General features: G+C 42.7%; 2 protein-coding genes across 2 annotated transcripts; one reads left to right on the top strand and one right to left on the bottom strand.

Moving 5' to 3' along the window:
- Positions 1-1,161: 1,161 nt before the first annotated feature.
- LOC124652514 (fatty acid desaturase DES3-like) lies at positions 1,162-5,686 on the top strand. The gene is made up of 8 exons (XM_047191531.1): positions 1,162-1,532; positions 1,677-1,766; positions 3,004-3,070; positions 4,036-4,128; positions 4,238-4,423; positions 4,528-4,605; positions 4,935-5,072; positions 5,186-5,686. Exons 1-8 carry the CDS (start codon positions 1,231-1,233, stop codon positions 5,384-5,386), a joined length of 1,155 nt encoding a protein of 384 aa, XP_047047487.1. The 5' UTR covers positions 1,162-1,230; the 3' UTR covers positions 5,387-5,686.
- A 403-nt stretch (positions 5,687-6,089) lies between these two features.
- LOC124651379 (jasmonate-induced oxygenase 4-like) lies at positions 6,090-8,407 on the bottom strand. Its single transcript, XM_047190474.1, has 3 exons — positions 7,713-8,407; positions 7,216-7,549; positions 6,090-6,359 (listed from the first exon to the last, which is right to left on the bottom strand). Exons 1-3 carry the CDS (start codon positions 8,207-8,209, stop codon positions 6,090-6,092), a joined length of 1,101 nt encoding a protein of 366 aa, XP_047046430.1. The 5' UTR covers positions 8,210-8,407.
- Between the last annotated feature and the right edge of the window lie 9,857 nt (positions 8,408-18,264).

Below are 18,264 nucleotides of genomic sequence, written 5' to 3'. Positions count from 1 at the left end.
TCTAGGTTGAAATCAAACCGTCAAAGAGGAACCAAACCGGTGGAGTTTGTGGATATTATATGTGTCTGGTTCCTAGAGAGGGTTCAATAATTTCTTCTTCCGTTTCAAAAATTATGGGAAAGGGTGAATATTTTCTTGGCCGTGTCGTTTCCATGGGTTTGTACCTTTTTTCCCTTATCCTTTTCCGTTCTTTTATGGCAATATAGATGTTGTCGGTATTATGCTTGTGGAGAGATGTGTACGGCCATTTGAGTAGATAGCGTTTGGTATTGCACATAGAGACATAAAGACATGGAGGGAGATAGTCCGACCGAGTATAAAAAAGGGACGATGATCTACATTTATATCTCTGGCGGGTTATTATCAAACCGTCAGAGAGGAATCAAACCGCCAAAGCTTGTGGATTTTGCGCGAGATGAAGGTGTTCCGCGGAAACGGCCGATTCGGCAGTTCTTAGCGGGCATGATCCGGAGGTGCTTTATTCATTGTGGCGGCAGCGGGCCACAACGGCGAGATGGGCATGTATCCGACCAGACCCAAATCTGCTCCCTAGAATATTGCTGGAGAAAGTGCAACCTATCAAACACACCCATGAAAAAATACGACCAAGTATAAAAAGGAATGAATGTCTATAATTCGCCGACGGGTTGAACTCAAACCGCCAAAGAGGAACCAAACCTGTGGAGTTTGTGGACATTATGCTTGTTTGGTTCCTGGAGAGGGCTCAATACTTTCTTCTTCCATTTCAAAAACTCATGGAAAAGGAGCCAATAATTTCCTGGTCGTGTCGTTTCGACGGTTTTGCACCTTCTTTTCTCCTTCTCCTTTCATGTTCTTTCATGACTAGCTACCACCAGGTTTGTCTTGGTTTGTCTTTTTTCCTAGTACTAGCCATTTTCTCAGTTTCACGGATTCATGGGGAAAAGGCAGAAACGGTCCCAGAAAGCGTGGGGTGGGCGGCAAACTCTGCAGCTCGTCGCAGGGCGCACGTGCCCCGCCCAATTCACTCACTCCAGTCTGGTTTACTGGCAGCAGTAGTAGAGCTTGCTCGCAGGTTGTGAACAGTAATGGTAATTAACCAAACGGTTTATAAATAGAACGCCCGCCCCCCACCCATCATCCCTCCATTGAGACGAGAGGAGGAGAGGAGGAGGAGGCGCATCCCCGAATCTCTCTCCCCTCCATTGCCTCCCCCGACCACCCACGCAGATCCATCCACCAATCCCAGCCATGGCCGCGGCGGCAATGAGGCAGCAGCAGGAGGCCAGCTGCAAGGCCACCGAGGACCGCCGCTCCGACTTCGACGCCGCCAAGCCGCCGCCTTTCCGCATCGGCGACGTGCGCGCCGCCGTGCCCGCCCACTGCTGGCGCAAGAGCCCACTCCGCTCCCTCTCCTACGTCGCGCGCGACGTCGCCGTGGTGGCGGCGCTCGCCGCCGCCGCCTGGTGGGTCGACAGCACGGCCGTGTGGCCGCTCTACTGGGCCGTCCAGGGCACCATGTTCTGGGCGCTCTTCGTCCTCGGCCACGACTGGTACGTTTCCCAACCGAACCAGCCCCAGATCGATGCGTAGCGTACCTACGGCGTGCGCGCGTGCCACATTTGTATACGCTGCACATACATACACCGTATATACGCCTGCCTGATACGTCCGGGTCGTTTTGCTCTGAATTGCAGTGGTCACGGGAGCTTCTCCGACAGCGGCACGCTCAACAGCGTCGTCGGCCACCTGCTGCACACCTTCATCCTCGTCCCATACAATGGCTGGTAAACAATTCTGCACATACATTTTGCAGTACTATTAACTTGCAAGAAAAAAGTTTGCATCTTTTTGCTGTGGAAATCGCCTAGAGGCAGGTAGAGAATCTGCACCTTGCACCTGAATAGTGAAAACTTTTTTTTTTCGAAAGAACCCAAAGGGCAATACAAACTTGACGAGGCAAGGGTGAATAGAAAACACGAAGCACAAAAGTATGGTTTGGTTTTGTATCTTTCCTTGTTGGCAACAACTGTTGTTGCCTGTGAGGCGTGTCTGCTTCAGCACTGCACACCCATGCAGTTGGCTACGTAGTACATGTGAGAACACAGAATTTCTCTTGGACAAAGCTGATATTGCTTTAAAAAGGAAACGCACAAAGTTTGATTGAATCACTGCCGACAACAGCTTGAGGTGTTCAAATACTAGTACTGTAGTAGGAAAAACAATATTAATCGTTCAGAGCCCAATGCAAATTCGCAGTATTATTAACCTGTAGGAAAAATAGTTGGCATCTTTCTGTTGAGAAAATCGACTAGAGGTAGAGGATCTGCACCTTGCACCTGAATAGTTTGTTTGTTATTCGAGAGAACCCAAAGGGCAACACAAACTTGCCGAAGCGAAAAAACCAGGCTGGCTTGGTTTTCTATCTTCCCTTGTGGCTGCTGTTGTTTCAGAGTTTTACTCCCCTGTATCCTTACATGGACATGTACAATAACTGTTGTTGCCTGTGAGGCATATCTGTTTCACTACTGCACACCCATGCAATCGGCTAACGCGTGAGAACAGAGAATTTGTCTTCGAAAAAGCTGATATATTTCATTAAAAAGGAAAACACAGCCAGTTTGATTGAATCACTGCCGACAGCAGCTCGAGTTGTTTACTATGCTAGCTGACAGTGCTGCACAGTCTTCCACGTCCATTGAAAATCGCAAACCAAGATGGGCGCATGTTCTGTAGTAGTACATCAGAGCATGAGCATCTGAGTACACCATAGCATGAGCATCTGAATTGCTTTTGCAGTATATATAGTATTTGGTTTACTAATTTACATGGAGTAGCAGCAATCTGAATTGCTTTTGCACTATATATAGTATTTGGTTTACTAATTTACATGGAGTAGCAGCAATCTGAATTGCTTTTGCAGTATACAGTATTTGGTTTACTAATTTACATGGAGTAGCACCAATCTGACACTGATTAACTTTCATAACCCGATCTGAATCTGACCAACTGATCTGTGTGCAGGAGGATCAGCCACAGGACGCACCATCAGAACCATGGCCACATCGAAAAGGACGAGTCATGGCACCCGGTTAGCACTACCATACACTGCAGCCTACATGCACATATTTTTATTTTCCCAGCATGTCTCTGTCACTACAAATTCAGGGGAGCTTTGCTCCCTAAAAAAAGGAAGAAAATTCAGAGCAGCTCGTATCTGGGCAGATATTTTCTTGAGCGGGCATATTCCTATACCTTAGTTTGGCAGATTTGAGTAAATTTAAACAAACTTTGCAACTGGCTGCATGAAGCATGATGGAGGTAATAGCGAGCACTTGTGCTACTAGGAAAAAAAAGGAAGAAACAATGCACTTGCCTGCTTTTTCAGCGGTTGCAGAGGCGCCACATGTTGACATGTTGCGCGGCAGTAGCAGCAAAAGGAGCCTATATGATTTAAGATCCAACAAACTAAGAGAGATGTGGTCCGTCCAGTCCGTACGTAATAATGCCAAACACAACTAGCGGCAGCGGCGGCAGCTCGTAGATCTATCCATGTCTGTTCACGTGATCAGATCTGCCGCTAAGCTGAGATTTTTGTTAGGAAAGATTATACTATACGAAGCTAATAAGCAGAGTCATAAGATGCGCATCGAATCTCGGCTCAGCTGAGCATTTCGTGGTGCATATATTCCTTTTTTACGGCATCTTGGTTGTCATGTAGGTCGGCCCTTGCCCTTTTCAGAATCAAAGCATAATCTGTTCTTGTCCTTTGCATCAGCTGTGGACGGCACCCACAAGTCCACAATTCTAATTAGATGACTCACAGATCTGCTACTAAAGTGCTAATGAAAACTAATCACCACAGATCAAAAGATGCGCATCGAATCTTTGCCTTTTTGTCTAGCTGCCTACGACATGTCATGTGCACCATTTGACAGAACAGTCACTCTTGAGATCAAGTGTAGGCTGCAATCAGAACTCTCGGTTGAAAATCGTTTGAGATCAACTGTAATTTGGTTCTATATGCTTTAACTGATGTGCAACTGAATTGTGCAGATCACCGAGAGGCTGTACCAGAAACTGGAAGCGCGGACCAAGAAACTACGCTTCTCAGTACCATTCCCGCTTCTGGCTTTCCCTGTCTACCTCGTAAGACAATCTTCTTGTTATTCGCTTGTACACTGTATGGATCTGCATCTCTAGTGCATCTCCTACTGAAAATTGAACTGAATCTCCGTTGGATGATTGGATGTTCCAGTGGTACAGAAGCCCTGGCAAGACCGGCTCGCACTTCAACCCGAGCAGCGGTCTGTTTACTCCCAAGGAGAGGCTTGACGTGATCATCTCCACCACCTGCTGGTTCACGATGATCGGTCTGCTCATCGGCATGGCATGCGTGTTCGGCCCGGTACCGGTTCTTAAGCTGTACGGGGTTCCATATGTTGTAAGCAACCATACAGAATCTGCAACTCTTAACTGTTTTGTTGCACTTGCTTCTAAGCAACTTGCATTGAACAACTAACTCAAGTACCGGCATCTTTGAAACAGGTGTTTGTGATGTGGCTTGATTTGGTGACCTATCTTCACCACCATGGTCATGAGGACCTTCCGTGGTACCGCGGCGAGGTACTTTTTGCTTCCTGTATTAATTTCATTGCAAATGCAGGGAAGACATCAACTGTACATTGCTTCCTTGGTCTGCCTGTCCTTCAGTTTCTGCTTGATTTTTCATAGGAATGGCACAGTTGCAGGAAATAGAATTATCTCAGCTTTCTAACACCTAGCTACTGTTATTGTTATATCCACTAGAAGAAAACCTCAACTGGAGTACATAAAATTGCTGTCCGCATTCTTTTTGTTGCCTTATTTGTACATTTTGCACTGCTATGGTGTTACCATTTGTCTACTGTTTAATGTCATGTTGCCAGCAACCAACTCTCTGCCATGACTTACAGGAATGGAGCTACCTCCGTGGTGGTCTGACGACCGTGGACCGGGACTACGGGTGGATCAACAACATCCACCATGACATTGGCACCCATGTCATCCACCACCTCTTCCCCCAAATACCTCACTACCACCTAGTAGAAGCGGTAAGTTCGACACTACCTACTCTGTCGAATACATATGTGCAGTTACTGATTTCACTAGTGCTTCTGAATGCTAAAATTGCAACTCTCACCTTGTCCTGTGAAAACAAAAACAGACCAAGGCGGCGAGCCCAGTATTGGGTAGATACTACCGGGTGCCTGAGAAGTCAGGTCCGCTGCCAGTTCATCTTGCCAGCGTCCTCCTCAAGAGCTTAAGAGTTGATCACTTCGTCAGTGACGTGGGAGATGTCGTCTTCTACCAAACTGACCCCAGCTTGAGCGGCGACAACTGGACCGGAACTGACAAGCACAAGTGATGAAAAGACTGAAACTGAAGTTACTACTGTTGAAGGAAGAATGCCTGATAGTGATATATGAGAGAGATATCATAGCCTGCTGAGAATAAGTAGAAATGGCTTCCTGCTGAAATCAAAGCATGGAGCTCTGCAACCAACAGGAAGCGTTGATTGGTTCATCACGAGATTCAGATCATTGGTTAGGGTTAGCATTCTCCAATTGTGGTTGTAACTAGCAGATGTTGTTTCAGTTTTTACAAGTTTTGCATCTGGAACTATGTAACAAATTGATTAATCATTATCCAAATTGATATTCTGGAACCTGTGACCTTACTCTGAACTTCCAATTAGCACCCGCTGTCTGTTCAAGTAACAGTTTCTCCTGATCTTACTAGTAACAGGTTATCATTGCATATATACGACGTACATTTGAACAAAATGAAACACATACTAATATATATCAGGGTTCCAAATCACTGAAACAAACTACACGGATGATGATCTGCTCAATGGCAACCTAACAGATAGAAATGATGTTGATACTGTTCCAAATGATGCATGGATAAAATATACTTGAGGAGCATTTGTGTAAAATGAAAGCCACGTAAGACAAAGTTCCAAATGCCAGAAACAGATTACATGGATGATGCCCATGTCTGACACTGGCAACCTAACAGAATAAAATGCTGTTGATACAGATGCATCTATGCAGGGTGAAGATGGATCAAGCTGCAGGCTCTGGCTGCATGGTGCTGTTGATGGACTGGATCTGCATCCTGCCGCTAGGACCCTTGGTGCGTATGTACTTGCGATAGTCATTGAAAGTGACAGCCTTCTGGTACAGCGCCGGTGACTCCGGATGGACGAGCTCACTTGCCGGGGCGATGGGGAGGTCTCCACGAGGGTTGCAGAAGAAGGCGATGGTGTGGCGGTCCTCATCGGAGTTGGCCAGCGCACGGTGCTCCACACTCCTGTACCGCCCGTTGCTTAGGATCTGAAAAAAATTCACGGAACCAAGATATTTTAGAAGCTTGAAGTCAAGCAGTTCTACTAGTCTTTGCTGTCTCTTTCATTCAGCTTCTCTATGCGATAAATGCATGCGTCCATGTCATCATCTTCTTAACATGTCTGGACGTAGCTACTTCTGCCAACTGCATGGCATGCTACTGTGTGTGTGAGTGACATCTTGTGCTGCCTATGTGCACATCGTGAATGCCAATTGCCAGCAAACAAAACTAAGTGCACCTGGCTAGGGTCGCATCTATCATACTAGTATCAGTGAAGCAGTTCAGTAGTTTAGATGTGTATGTTCAAACTTCAGAAAACGCGTGCAAGCTAGATAGATGAAGAAGGTTGAGGAGAATTCCTTTTATCTTCTTTTATCAATAGTACAAGATCAAAGAATGACACAACATTAAAAAGCTGATGTTGCCTGCTGACATAATCAAACAACTAAAAACGAACTCATCAGCTGCATGGCGTAGATTTTTTTTATTTTTTGAAATGAGGGAAATATCGCCCCAGCTTCTACATCCAAAGGATGCACACGGCTTTTTTTATTAGATTATTCACAAAACCTTACAAGAACAACTGCATGGCGTAGATTTAGCTTCATACTATATGAACTAACAACTATTGTATTTAATATCTTTGCAAGAAGCCAAGAACACACTGTATATGGTCCTCCTGAATTCCTTGTGGATGCAAACAAAACGGAATTAATTTCACATGTTAGTTCATGAGCAAATTTAGTGGCTGGATGTCATGAGAGCGTTACTACTATAGACAAGATACTGAAGTTGCATCAGATTGATCCAAAAAAGAAAAAGTAACCAGGCCACAGTGATCACCTGAATCTGATCTCCAACGTTCACGAGGAAGGAACCAGGAACTGGTTGCACAGTGACCCATGAGTCTCCCTTGCGTACCTGTGTCCCCTCGACGTTATCATCAGCGAGGAGCAAGGTAATACCACCAGGGTCAGAGTGAGCCGAGATACCAAGAGTGAGCTCAGGCTGTGGGCATCTAGGGTAGTAGTTTGCGCGCATGGTAGCCGAGATGCCATCAGTGCCACCAAAAGCACTAAGGAGGTAGTCCTCCTCCAATCCTAAGCTACTGGACACAGCCTTGAGCAAGACTTGACAGAGACTTATCAATTGGCATGCATATTTCTCAGTGGTTTCCCTGCATAAAAGACCAAAACAAAATTAAATATGGACAAATTAATTTGAGAAGTATGTAACAAAACATATAAATGAAACCTTCTCTCCCTAAACTGCAAGACAAATAAAGAACGATGATAAATTGAAAAATACATAAATAATTAAGCTGATATAGATCTACCAACCTCAGGTCAGTAGGAATCTTTGGCCACTTGTCAAGATTCCTGATATCACTTGGGAAGAGATTGAGGAAGTAATAGTCATTCCAGTCCAAGATTGCCTCTTTCTCAACTCCAAGGCGGCTCCCATACCCCTCATATGTTACTGGTAAGTTTGCATATACCTTCTTCTCTTCCATGGGGAGGGCAAAGAACTCCCTCCATGCACCTCTCATCCTCTTCACAACTTCCATGTCCACATCATGGTTTACTACCTGGAAGAAACCCCAGTCCTTACATGCATCGGCTACTATTTCTAGCATTGCTTGGTGATGGTCAGGAGCATTAGAGAAGCTAGCAAGATCGATAACTGGGATTTTAAGATTAGGATCATTTGTGCTACCACTAGGACGCTCAGATGGAGGCTTGATGTACTGTCGTGGCACGGTGCTCATACCAGAGCCAGAAAGAGTTTGCACTGGTACAACGGTTTCTGGCCATTCAAGCGGATTGCTACTTGCCATGTTGGGAGTGATAGGTCTTGGTTTGGCTATGAGAAGAGGGTATGCGTGTGTGTGTGTGTATATATAGAGAAGAAAAGAAGGCCACAATGCATTTAGTGCAATTAATGGTAGGATACATATACGGATTTGGCAAGATTAATTATGCCCAGATATAAGATATGACTTCTTTATCGTTTGAGTAAATAAGATCCTAGATATATTTTTGGATACAGTCTCATAAATGCTAGTTGTTAATGGGATAAAAAATCTGATGGGTGAGGAAACCAATTAATAGCAACATTCATTTGCATCTTATTCCATGATTTCTACAAGCAATGAATGTATGGTACGTAAGTACACGATTAATATTATGAGACATCAATGTAAGAATGGTGGTAATAAAATGTTACTTCAGCAAGTTAACAAGCATAGTAGATAAAGACATGAACTTGCAAAGAGTTAAGAGTGCATTTTGTTCCATTCAGCTGCACTGTTAGAGTTTGGCATCGTAGACCTGATTTTTTAGATGATATAATGTTAAGTTATAAACTTTCTGAACCTAGATATGAGTTAATCGACATCAATGCTACACTTGTTAACGAGAACTGTCCACACTGATATTATTAAGAAATTTGTATTTGTAGTCCTAAGAGATTTTTTTCCATGGCCAGTGCTTTAAGAAAGTAAACTAGAAAAATGGTGTAGGATTTCTTTAACTTGATATCAATATAGACATGTGATGATTTGAACATTTCAGATAACGTTGCACATAGTCAAAACAAAAGAACAACACATATTGATTGATAGTGATAGATTTGATTGCAAGGAAGAACAAATGCATTTTAAAATTAAATATTGCTGAGCTCTAATAATACTTACCCCAGCAGAGCACTATATATTGCTGACCTTGACAATATATTTTTCCTGAAACAGAAACACATGTGTTTATTTGATGAAATAGATTCCCGTGCATTAACATATTTTTGCAGATCATGTAAGCATCTGACTTCTGAGCATGTATCGCTTAATAGTGAAGAAGTAATAGAGTACGATTGATCTACTTGATTGTAAACTAAATATGTACAATCTTTTGGAACATAGAGAGCTGATCAGCCGAACATGTACCCCAGAAAGTCCAGCAAAACACGAGAATGCACTTGGCTCTCCCAGGCCCATGGAACTATGGAAGGATTTGATAAGGGAACAAAACACAATATGCATGTGCTGAAATGAAAGTCAAACAAATCGGAAAATGATTTTGTTCTGGATAACATCATCTCATCGATATCAAATTAGTTGTGTACACGCACTATAGTTGATGTATATAGTATACATATATCGAGATTGCCTGACATACACTCAAAGTTACAATTAGCTAGAAGGTTTGGTTGGCACCATGCACGAATATCTCACTGCTGATGTAAACAGTGTATACTGGAGCAATCTCACCGTGCTTGCGTGCAGTATGTAGGAACCTGCCACACCTCTATCAATGGATCTATGAGGTGTCTGGCAGGGGGTATAGTTTGCAGGTACCTAAATGTCAGCAGGATCAACTAGTCAATAAGCATGACCGAGCAAGACATACGCTTTAGCTATACCAGAAAATCAATCAAACACATGTTTCATTAAAACAATGTGTAGTGAGTCGATGTATCTAGATCGTTGACAGAGTGCAATAGCAAGTCCCTTCTAGCAACAAACAAGCTACTATGACAACGGCGACCACACATGCAGCAAGCAGTATGCAGAAGCATACACTTAGAAAGGCAGGTTACACCATGCAGCTAGGCTAATGCTGTGACTTATGGACATGCAAGATCGTAAGGCATATGCATAGTTACGAGAGAAAATAAGAAAAATCATAGATTATCGGTACAGAGAGTCAGGTAAAACGATAACTGCTAGCTCCCGTAGTTGGATGGATATAATAGACAGTGTAGATTAAGAAAACTCAATGTACATGTGCTGAAATGAAAGTCAAGCAAATCGTCCAATGATACGATTTCGTTAACATCAATATCAAAGGTGTACACCATAGTCGAGCAAAGCAACTGAAAGAAGAAGGATAAACATATTCAGAGCAGTATCTTGATTGCCAGGCATTTCTAGCCAGATAGAGAGGAAGAACCGTGCACCATTATTCTTGATCTAACACAAAGATAGGAGCGACCTTATCAGCCACTAAACGTCTGAACCAATGAGGTTGCGAACGGTCACGAATTAAGGAGCAGGTCACAGGCCGGCCGTGGCAAAAATGGCACGGCGACAGCAAAGCTAGGATGACAGTGACCTTCATTAAGTACTAGTCAATGCCCACATGTCAATATGGAGTAGACAAATGCTATATGCGGTAGCGGCACGTCAGGTAGACCAGCAAATCAATCCAGCACATGTTGTATTTTTAGTCAGTCGCCACACCCAGCAGCAACAGCAACAGCAACAGCAGGCTTCCCTTCCTTTTAGTAGCAATTTGAGTTGACATGGAGGAGCGAGCAAGCAATCAGCATTCAGAATCAGACAATGACTAACCAGTGTCCAGTGTGTAATAATAATTCAGAAGCAAATGCTTGAGAAGACAGGGGAGATCGTCCCGGCCGTCGATCCACCTTCGCTGCGGCGCCGGGCTACGCCGCCAGCCGCCCAGGTCGCGCCCACAGGTGGTCCTCTCCGCTTGCTCTTGCCCTCGCCGGACTCCCGCTCCTAATCCGAGTACCCAGCAGGGCCGCGCGGACCCCTTGGCCTCCGCGACCATTGCCGCCGAACTCTGTGGTCGTATCGTATAATCAGTCCCATCACACATTCATATCAAACATACTCAAATGAAAAGCAAGTTAAGAAAATCTGACGTTCTTGAGCATCCTTTATGAATGTAAATTTGGGAGAGGTGGCGCCGGTCTTGTGCCCGAACGGTGCCGCTGCCGCCGCCATGGTTGGGGCTTGGGAGCTCATAGCACTGGCTCAGGCCGCGCAGCACAATCGGCTGCGCTGGAGTTGTGGTGTCGGGCTACCACTAAAGCCCGCTGGGCCAATTCAGTCCAAATCAGGCCTTCTTGAAGCAAGCAGGGCCCACTCAAAAAAAAAATTTGAAGCAAGCAGGGCTCATGTGGCCTATTTGTTTTCATACTGTATGAGTTCTAGTTTGGACCTCCTAGCTTACTAGTTGTAGACATTTCTCTCTTTTTTTCAACACAAAAAAAGTGGCAGTGTAATTTTTTTTGTTCTTGTGAGAATACTTCTAATCTGTGTTGTGGTTGCATGTTCATAGGTATGAACGATTCTTTTCACGAAATCCCTAACAACCACGTAAAAATTGCAAGCAATAAAGTAGAGATGTCTAACTTTGTGTTGCAAGGGGGCTTGTAACACGCTATGATCATGGCGTAAAGAAGTATTCTACTACTTGTTTCTAAGTTGTAGTGATATCCCATCACCATGATGGTCGACCAACTTGTGGCGCCACAAAGTGGGTGCCATGCCACATCACACGATGGAGATCTAGTTCCGTAAATGAATCACCCATAACATGTCACCTAATACATTTGATGTATATACCGCAAACACATCTTGTTTAGTTGTTAGTGTTAAGTTAAACAACGAGAGAGTAAAGTAAGATGATCCCCAAATTTAATACCAATAAAAGAGTTATTCTTATAGTGTGCACCACCAAGAAAGTTCTCCGTTATGAGGCAGGCTGTGACAATCGGGTGTCATACATATCGACGTTCGCATACGGTAGTTGTAATCCACATTGCATTGCAAATACACTAGGATTAAATTGGCGAGCCTAGCATGTGTAGATATGGACTCGGAACACGAGAAGATCGAAAGATCGAGCATTAGAACATTAAAAGAGGTCTAAACGTTAAGTCAGAATTACCATCCTAGATGAGATTATGAAAGGGTTCTGAATATGACAAGCAAATAAGAATTTTTAGCTTGCATAACTAGGTGGAACATTGAGATGCTCACCATATTACAACAATGGTTGAATGAAAGAAAAGAGATGTTCAAACATCGCCTATGCCTTAGTCATAGAATTCTGTCATAAAACCATGTTGTGTGAATGAATTAATGTGATCCAAGTTCTTAGTCAGAAGAACTAGTTTTAGAGAGATTTCTGAGAAAATCGACGAATAAAAGTTAAGGTGATTCTCGAGTATATCTAGTGAGAACCGAGAATAAGATTCTTATCTCTATAGGATAGTTAACTTGAAACCGTAAATATGTTACGCTAGTACTAGTTGGAATGCTATTTTTATATGATTGGAAACCTCACATTAAACAAAGGTCTTAAGCATTGGATGCATTATTATTTGAATCTACATTGATAGTTTGATTGAGAAAGTTCGACTTTCATTAGAGTATGTTTCCTAGTGCACATGACAAAGTATTTGAACGTTCTTCTTTGACTTAATAAAATGTCATTGTGTACACAAGAGGAAAGTCTCACTACTATTACCAAACATATAAATATAAATTTATCATTTTTATGAAAGAATAATATCAAATAAGGTGACATTATAGATTTTCAAAGAACATACGGATCTAAAGGATTCGGGCTACTAACAACCTCCTCCACGAGCAAGAATGATCTTTAGCACATGAGTGTATGATGCTATGCTTAGTAACAAATGCAACTGGATTATTTGTACTCTAGTACAAATGAGAGACTGTTAGACGTAGTGCACTAGAGGCAAATAATAAAAAATATATATTATTATATCTCAATTGTTCATAATAGTTTCGTGCCATGCTATGACTGTAAGCGGAAACATTGAAACACATGTGGTATTGTAAACAAATCAGGGTCCCTATAGCAAGAACACATGTGCAGAACTAACTCATTGTGGTCAATCATTGATCAAGATTTCCTGGTCATGGACATACACGTCAATGAAAATGGGATTATATCATTGGATGAATGATGTGATGGACATACCCAATATATAAGTATTGTAACGCGATGAAGTCACATAAGTTCAACATTAGGATGTTTATGAAAGCGTAGTGACCTAATACTTAGACTGTGAGATCATATCTAATCACTATCACGAGAGGCTGCTTTGATTGCATCAACCATCACACCGTAACAGGGTGATCATAAAGGTGTAGTTGGGTATCCCGATGGGATGGGTTGAGGCCTATGTCTCAATAGAAGGATTTTTTCATCCGTGTGGTGGATAGATACATAGGGCACTCGGTGAGATTACATCCATAAAGCTGTGTAGCGTATGACTAGGTCATGGGGATGGAATCACACAGAACGAGTTGAATAGCCTTGTCGGTAACGAGATCAAACTAGGTATGATGATAACGACGATCATATATCGGACGAGTGATAGTATCAAAGTAACAAAGGGAATAGGAATCAATGTAATGGTTCGAACGACGATCATATCTTCATGAAATACATAGGGATCACTATGGTTCTCCAGACCCCCCCCCCGGTGATCATTGATTAGAGAGTCGTCTCGACCATGTCTATGTTGTTTCCGAACCGTAGGGTAACACACTTAAGGATTCAACAGAACTAAAGATAGTTTTGATTCATCTGAAATGGAGAGAGAATGCCGGAAAGGGTTCAGGGTGTATCCGAATGATGTTCGGAGATCCAGGAGGTGTCTCGAATCATAGGAAATTAAATAATATGTTTAATATGTTAATTAAATGAATTAATATATGAAAATGTGATTTATTTAATAATAAAAGGTTGCACACAATAAATGGGCCTCACCCGAATGGGAGGCCCATGAAGGGGGAGCGGTCGACCATCCCATGGGCCAAGGGGGACGGCCGGGCCAAGTGGGAGAGGGGGTGCGGAAGCCTAGGTGGGGCCGGCCATCCGCTCCACTACCTCCTCCCCTCCTTTTCTTCCACATTGACAAGACAAGTGCCCTTGTCCCCCTTGCCCCCTATATATAGTGGCTAGGTGGAGGGAAGAAAATACACAATTAATTAGAGAATTATCCCTCGCTAGTTTTCTTCTCCATGCGGTTCCCTCAAGAACTACGCATGGAGGGAGACAACCCCACCTAGTATGCGGGAGCGCTGCTGGGATCCGGATCGAGAAGATCTACTTCCGCAACTTCGTTGGATAGGAGTCGGGAGCATTGTTGAGCATCGTATGTGTGAAATACCTGCGAGATGCGACACTTGTGGCACTCGGCATTGTACAAGAGGACTTCAACACGACCCTGAGGTTGACAACGAGTACTACACCAACCACATTCTAGCGGAACATTAACCGCTTTCGATCTACGAGGGTACGTCACCGAAACCATCTCCGTTACAGCATTACACCTAGATAGATCATGGGCAATCGGAGAAATGCTAGTTAGATTTTTTTTGTTTTTTTCTACGAATCCCCTACACCCGTGACTATCAACCGTGCAGCAGAAGCACATCGTTTCCAGCTTAGGTACAACTTTGGGCTTCTTCGCGGGAGCAGCAACGGACTTGCTACTCTTCTTGAAGCCACCCTTCTTTCCCTTATCCTTCTTGAAATTAGTGGTCTTCTTGACCATCACCACTTGATGTTCTTTCTTGATGTCCCCCTCCACAGTTTTTAGCATTGCGAAGAGATCAAGAATTTTCTTGTTCATTCCTGACATATTATAGTTAAGCATGAAGCCTTTGTACCTTGGTGGGAGAGGTTGTAGCAACTCGTCGGTCTGAAGATCAGCTGAGATCATACATCAAAGCTTTTCAAGACGCTCAGTGTAGCTTGTCATCTTAATGGCATGCTCACTGGCAGAGTTGTGCTTCTCCTTCTTACAGGAGAAGAAATTTTTAGAGATCTCATATCTTATGTTGCCAAGAATGGATCCTTTCTTCAGAAGGAGATTCTCTCAAAAGAGTTGGGTGGGAGGAAAGTAGAGCTCGGCGAGGTTATTGAACCTTCTCTTGAATTGGAGACTGGAGAAACAACGAAAATGTTCCTGCAGATCCAGCACCAACTAGTGAGGAAGCTATTGATAATGATCATGAAACTTCGAACGATGATCCTATCGCTAGATTGACTAGGACACGTACTTATTCTGATGGTGATCCCGAAATCTAGGAAATGGCTAGACGCCATAAAATCTGCAATGAGATACATGTATGAAAACGAAGTATGTACTTTGGTTGACCTTCCTGATGGCCGCAAGGCCGTTGAGAATGAGTGGACCTTTAAGAAGAAAACATGCGTTGATGGTAATGTTACCATTGATAAAGCTCGACTTGTCGCAAATGGGTTTCGACAAATTCAAAGAGTTGAATACAATGAGAACTTATCACCCGTAGCAATGCTATGGGTCTATCCAGTTTTTTTTCGTAGTTGTAGTCTATTTTGATTATGAAATTTAGCCAATAGACTCAAAACAGAGTTTCTCAACAGTAACATCAAAGAAGAGTTGTACATAGTGCAACCTAAAGTTTTGTTCGATCCTAAGGATGCTGGTAAAGTGTGCAAACATCAGCATTCAATCTCTGGATTGAAGCAAGCATCCCGGAGCTAGAATCTCCTCTTCGATGAGTGATAACCGCAAGTACACAGATCGATTGTAGCTAGTTTCGAAATAAGAGTATCAAACCACGAGGAGCTACTAGTTAAGGTCTTAATGCCCCTTGATACTATATATTAAATGCGACCTATAAATCATTCTTTAATCTCGAACAAAGGTGTTTTAAAAGATTATTGTAAATGGTTGCAAGAAAATAAACAGAGCAATAAAAAGGGTAGTGAGAAATGGGTTGAAACTTAATAAGACAAAGTGTTCCCATGGATTATTGGATCCACCTCTAGCATTAGGATTCATGTTAATCAAGATAAAATATGCTTTTAATCATATTGTGTGTGGAGAGAGCTCCATAACAAGATGTGCCTAGAAAGCCATCGGTGATCGCATCTCTAAATAACCACTACGACCGGCCTTCTGCAAACCACATGCTAACCATCGCAATTAACGGTTTTACCCCATGGTTATCGATATGAGCTTGGTGAGTCCCCCTTTATCTCCCTGTTCCATGCGTTAAAGTGCCGATACGGTAATGCCACTTCTTGCCGTTCACTTTTACGAAACTTCAAAGGGTAGTTCCCTTTCGAGACCATAAGGCAAATATTACATGGTGCACAACATATAATATCAAGAATGAGAACTAACACACATTAGTAACTTAAAACCATAGATCATCTTAGATTCTCATATCATATTCATGCTAGGGTTTCTCCATCTCCCAAAGAATAAAAGGAACTACTCACACATGGAAACAATCAAGAACATCATCATACTCATATGGATGGGATGAAAGTAATGGTATGAATTCAAATACAAATCCACAATAGCAATCGGGATCACAGCTATGGTTGAAGGAGGAATGGATCGGTGATGGTGATGGAGATGCAACGGTTTATGATGAAGGGGATGATGCCTTGTCCTCCGATGATCCGTGTAGCAGCCCAGATGATGTCTTCTCCAAAGCTCCTCCTCCAGATCTATCCAGAGGTGGTGTTTCTGTGTTTTTCGAAGCTTTGTGTCTCAGATATTTCTGCCATCTACGCGAGATTAAAATATTAGACGAGGTGGTGCTTCTGGTACGGTGAATGGGCGGACGGTACAGGCGGGCTCCCCCCGTACCGGTGCCTACTAAAACTACTGGAACTTGTGCTCATATTTCCCTTTTGCCCAGGTGCATGGTTAAGTGCTTAAATGATTTTTCTCACGTCAAAATTTCATAAAAATGATAGTTTTTATTGATATTTCATCATGCCTTAATATTTTAAGATCCTGCGTAGACAAGCATAAAAGGGCGTGGTAGAACAGTAAAATACAAAAATCATATTACTACTCAGAGATATCTATATAAAATAACGATGAAAAAATATGCTAAAAATGCACTCATCAACTTCCCCAAGCTAGATTCTTGTTCGCCCCTGAGCAAGATAGAAGCTTAATGAACATAGCCATCTTTCTTCATGAAGCGTGAGTCGTTAAAATAAATGAGCCATTTTTAAGAACAATGGTTATAGCATCGGATACAGGACCAGTAGATGAACTACACCATACTATTCTCATAGTCAAATGACTTAAGGGTCTCCACACCTTCGATTCTTGATAGTGTACACGAAGATTATTTTCTTCACATATTATAAGATCATGAAGCTTAGCTTTTAACCATGAGAAATTCTTTTCATCTTACTTGTTCTCCTTTCATAAATATTTTGATAGCATAGAACTTCTTTCACAATCATTTTCTTTTTCTAGAACTTTTCAGTCTCACATAGTTAAACCAATGATCATAATATTCTTTATAGATGATTTTCTTCTCATATTCTATCAAAACTTACCGGTGTGGAAGAACCCAAGCTCATTAACATGATGTAAGTACAATAATACTCATCCTAATTCATACATCTAACACAATAATCATTATTCAACCATACTTCCAATATAATAATGGCTCATAGTTCATAGGATAGGAATCCTTCACTCTCCAAAGGAAATTAAACAAGCACTAATGCAATCCTTATCAAAATTTAAAACTAAATGCATGCGGAAAAGTAAACATGCGAACTTTAAAAGATAAATTACAAGGTATTATAGATCTCCCCAAGCTTGGAATCAAGCCTGGTGGGATCAAATAATCCTTGCGATTATTTGATACCGTAGCAGCTTCAAGGTGGAGGTATGGCGTTGGAGACACTTGCACAGAGCTTCCTATTCGCCTCCTCGAGCCTTCTGCAGTTCAGAGCGCATTGAGTTCATTGCATCAGTGATTATTTCCACTATCTCGTGGATTTCTTCTTCTTTTCCAGGTTCAGGAGGCCCCGACGCACTATGTCCCGATGAAATAGTTCCTCCTTCTGGCACTTCTCCAGCTGGCTAATGCGTTGTTTAGTCCTCATGAGTGGCTTTCTTAGTGGAGTTGGTTCATCCTTGAGATTGAAGTCCCACTCCTCCAATGGCTTGACGGTGATGCGAGCGTTCAACATAACTTTCTTTGTTGTGGAAGTGTGGGCGGTGGTCTCCTCATAAGTTCATGCATCAGCTCCATTAAACTTACGTTTGGGTGACGCGTAGTTGGTGGAAATG

This window comes from Lolium rigidum, chromosome 5 (assembly GCF_022539505.1).
Source record: "Lolium rigidum isolate FL_2022 chromosome 5, APGP_CSIRO_Lrig_0.1, whole genome shotgun sequence".
Classification (NCBI taxonomy): Eukaryota; Viridiplantae; Streptophyta; class Magnoliopsida; order Poales; family Poaceae; genus Lolium; species Lolium rigidum.
The sequence above is the reverse complement of the archived record's forward strand: the minus strand, read 5'-3'. Positions and strand labels throughout refer to the sequence as shown.

Coding starts and splice junctions, on each gene's coding strand:
- LOC124651379 (XM_047190474.1), bottom strand. CDS start 8,209: ATGGCAAGTAGCAATCCGCTTGAATGGCCAGAAACCGTTGTACCAGTG. Junction 7,550..7,712: donor AAGATTCCTACTGACCTGAG/GTTGGTAGATCT, acceptor TCTTTTATGCAG/GGAAACCACTGAGAAATATG. Junction 6,360..7,215: donor ACGTTGGAGATCAGATTCAG/GTGATCACTGTG, acceptor AATTTTTTTCAG/ATCCTAAGCAACGGGCGGTA.
- LOC124652514 (XM_047191531.1), top strand. CDS start 1,231: ATGGCCGCGGCGGCAATGAGGCAGCAGCAGGAGGCCAGCTGCAAGGCC. Junction 1,533..1,676: donor TTCGTCCTCGGCCACGACTG/GTACGTTTCCCA, acceptor TCTGAATTGCAG/TGGTCACGGGAGCTTCTCCG. Junction 4,424..4,527: donor TGTACGGGGTTCCATATGTT/GTAAGCAACCAT, acceptor TCTTTGAAACAG/GTGTTTGTGATGTGGCTTGA.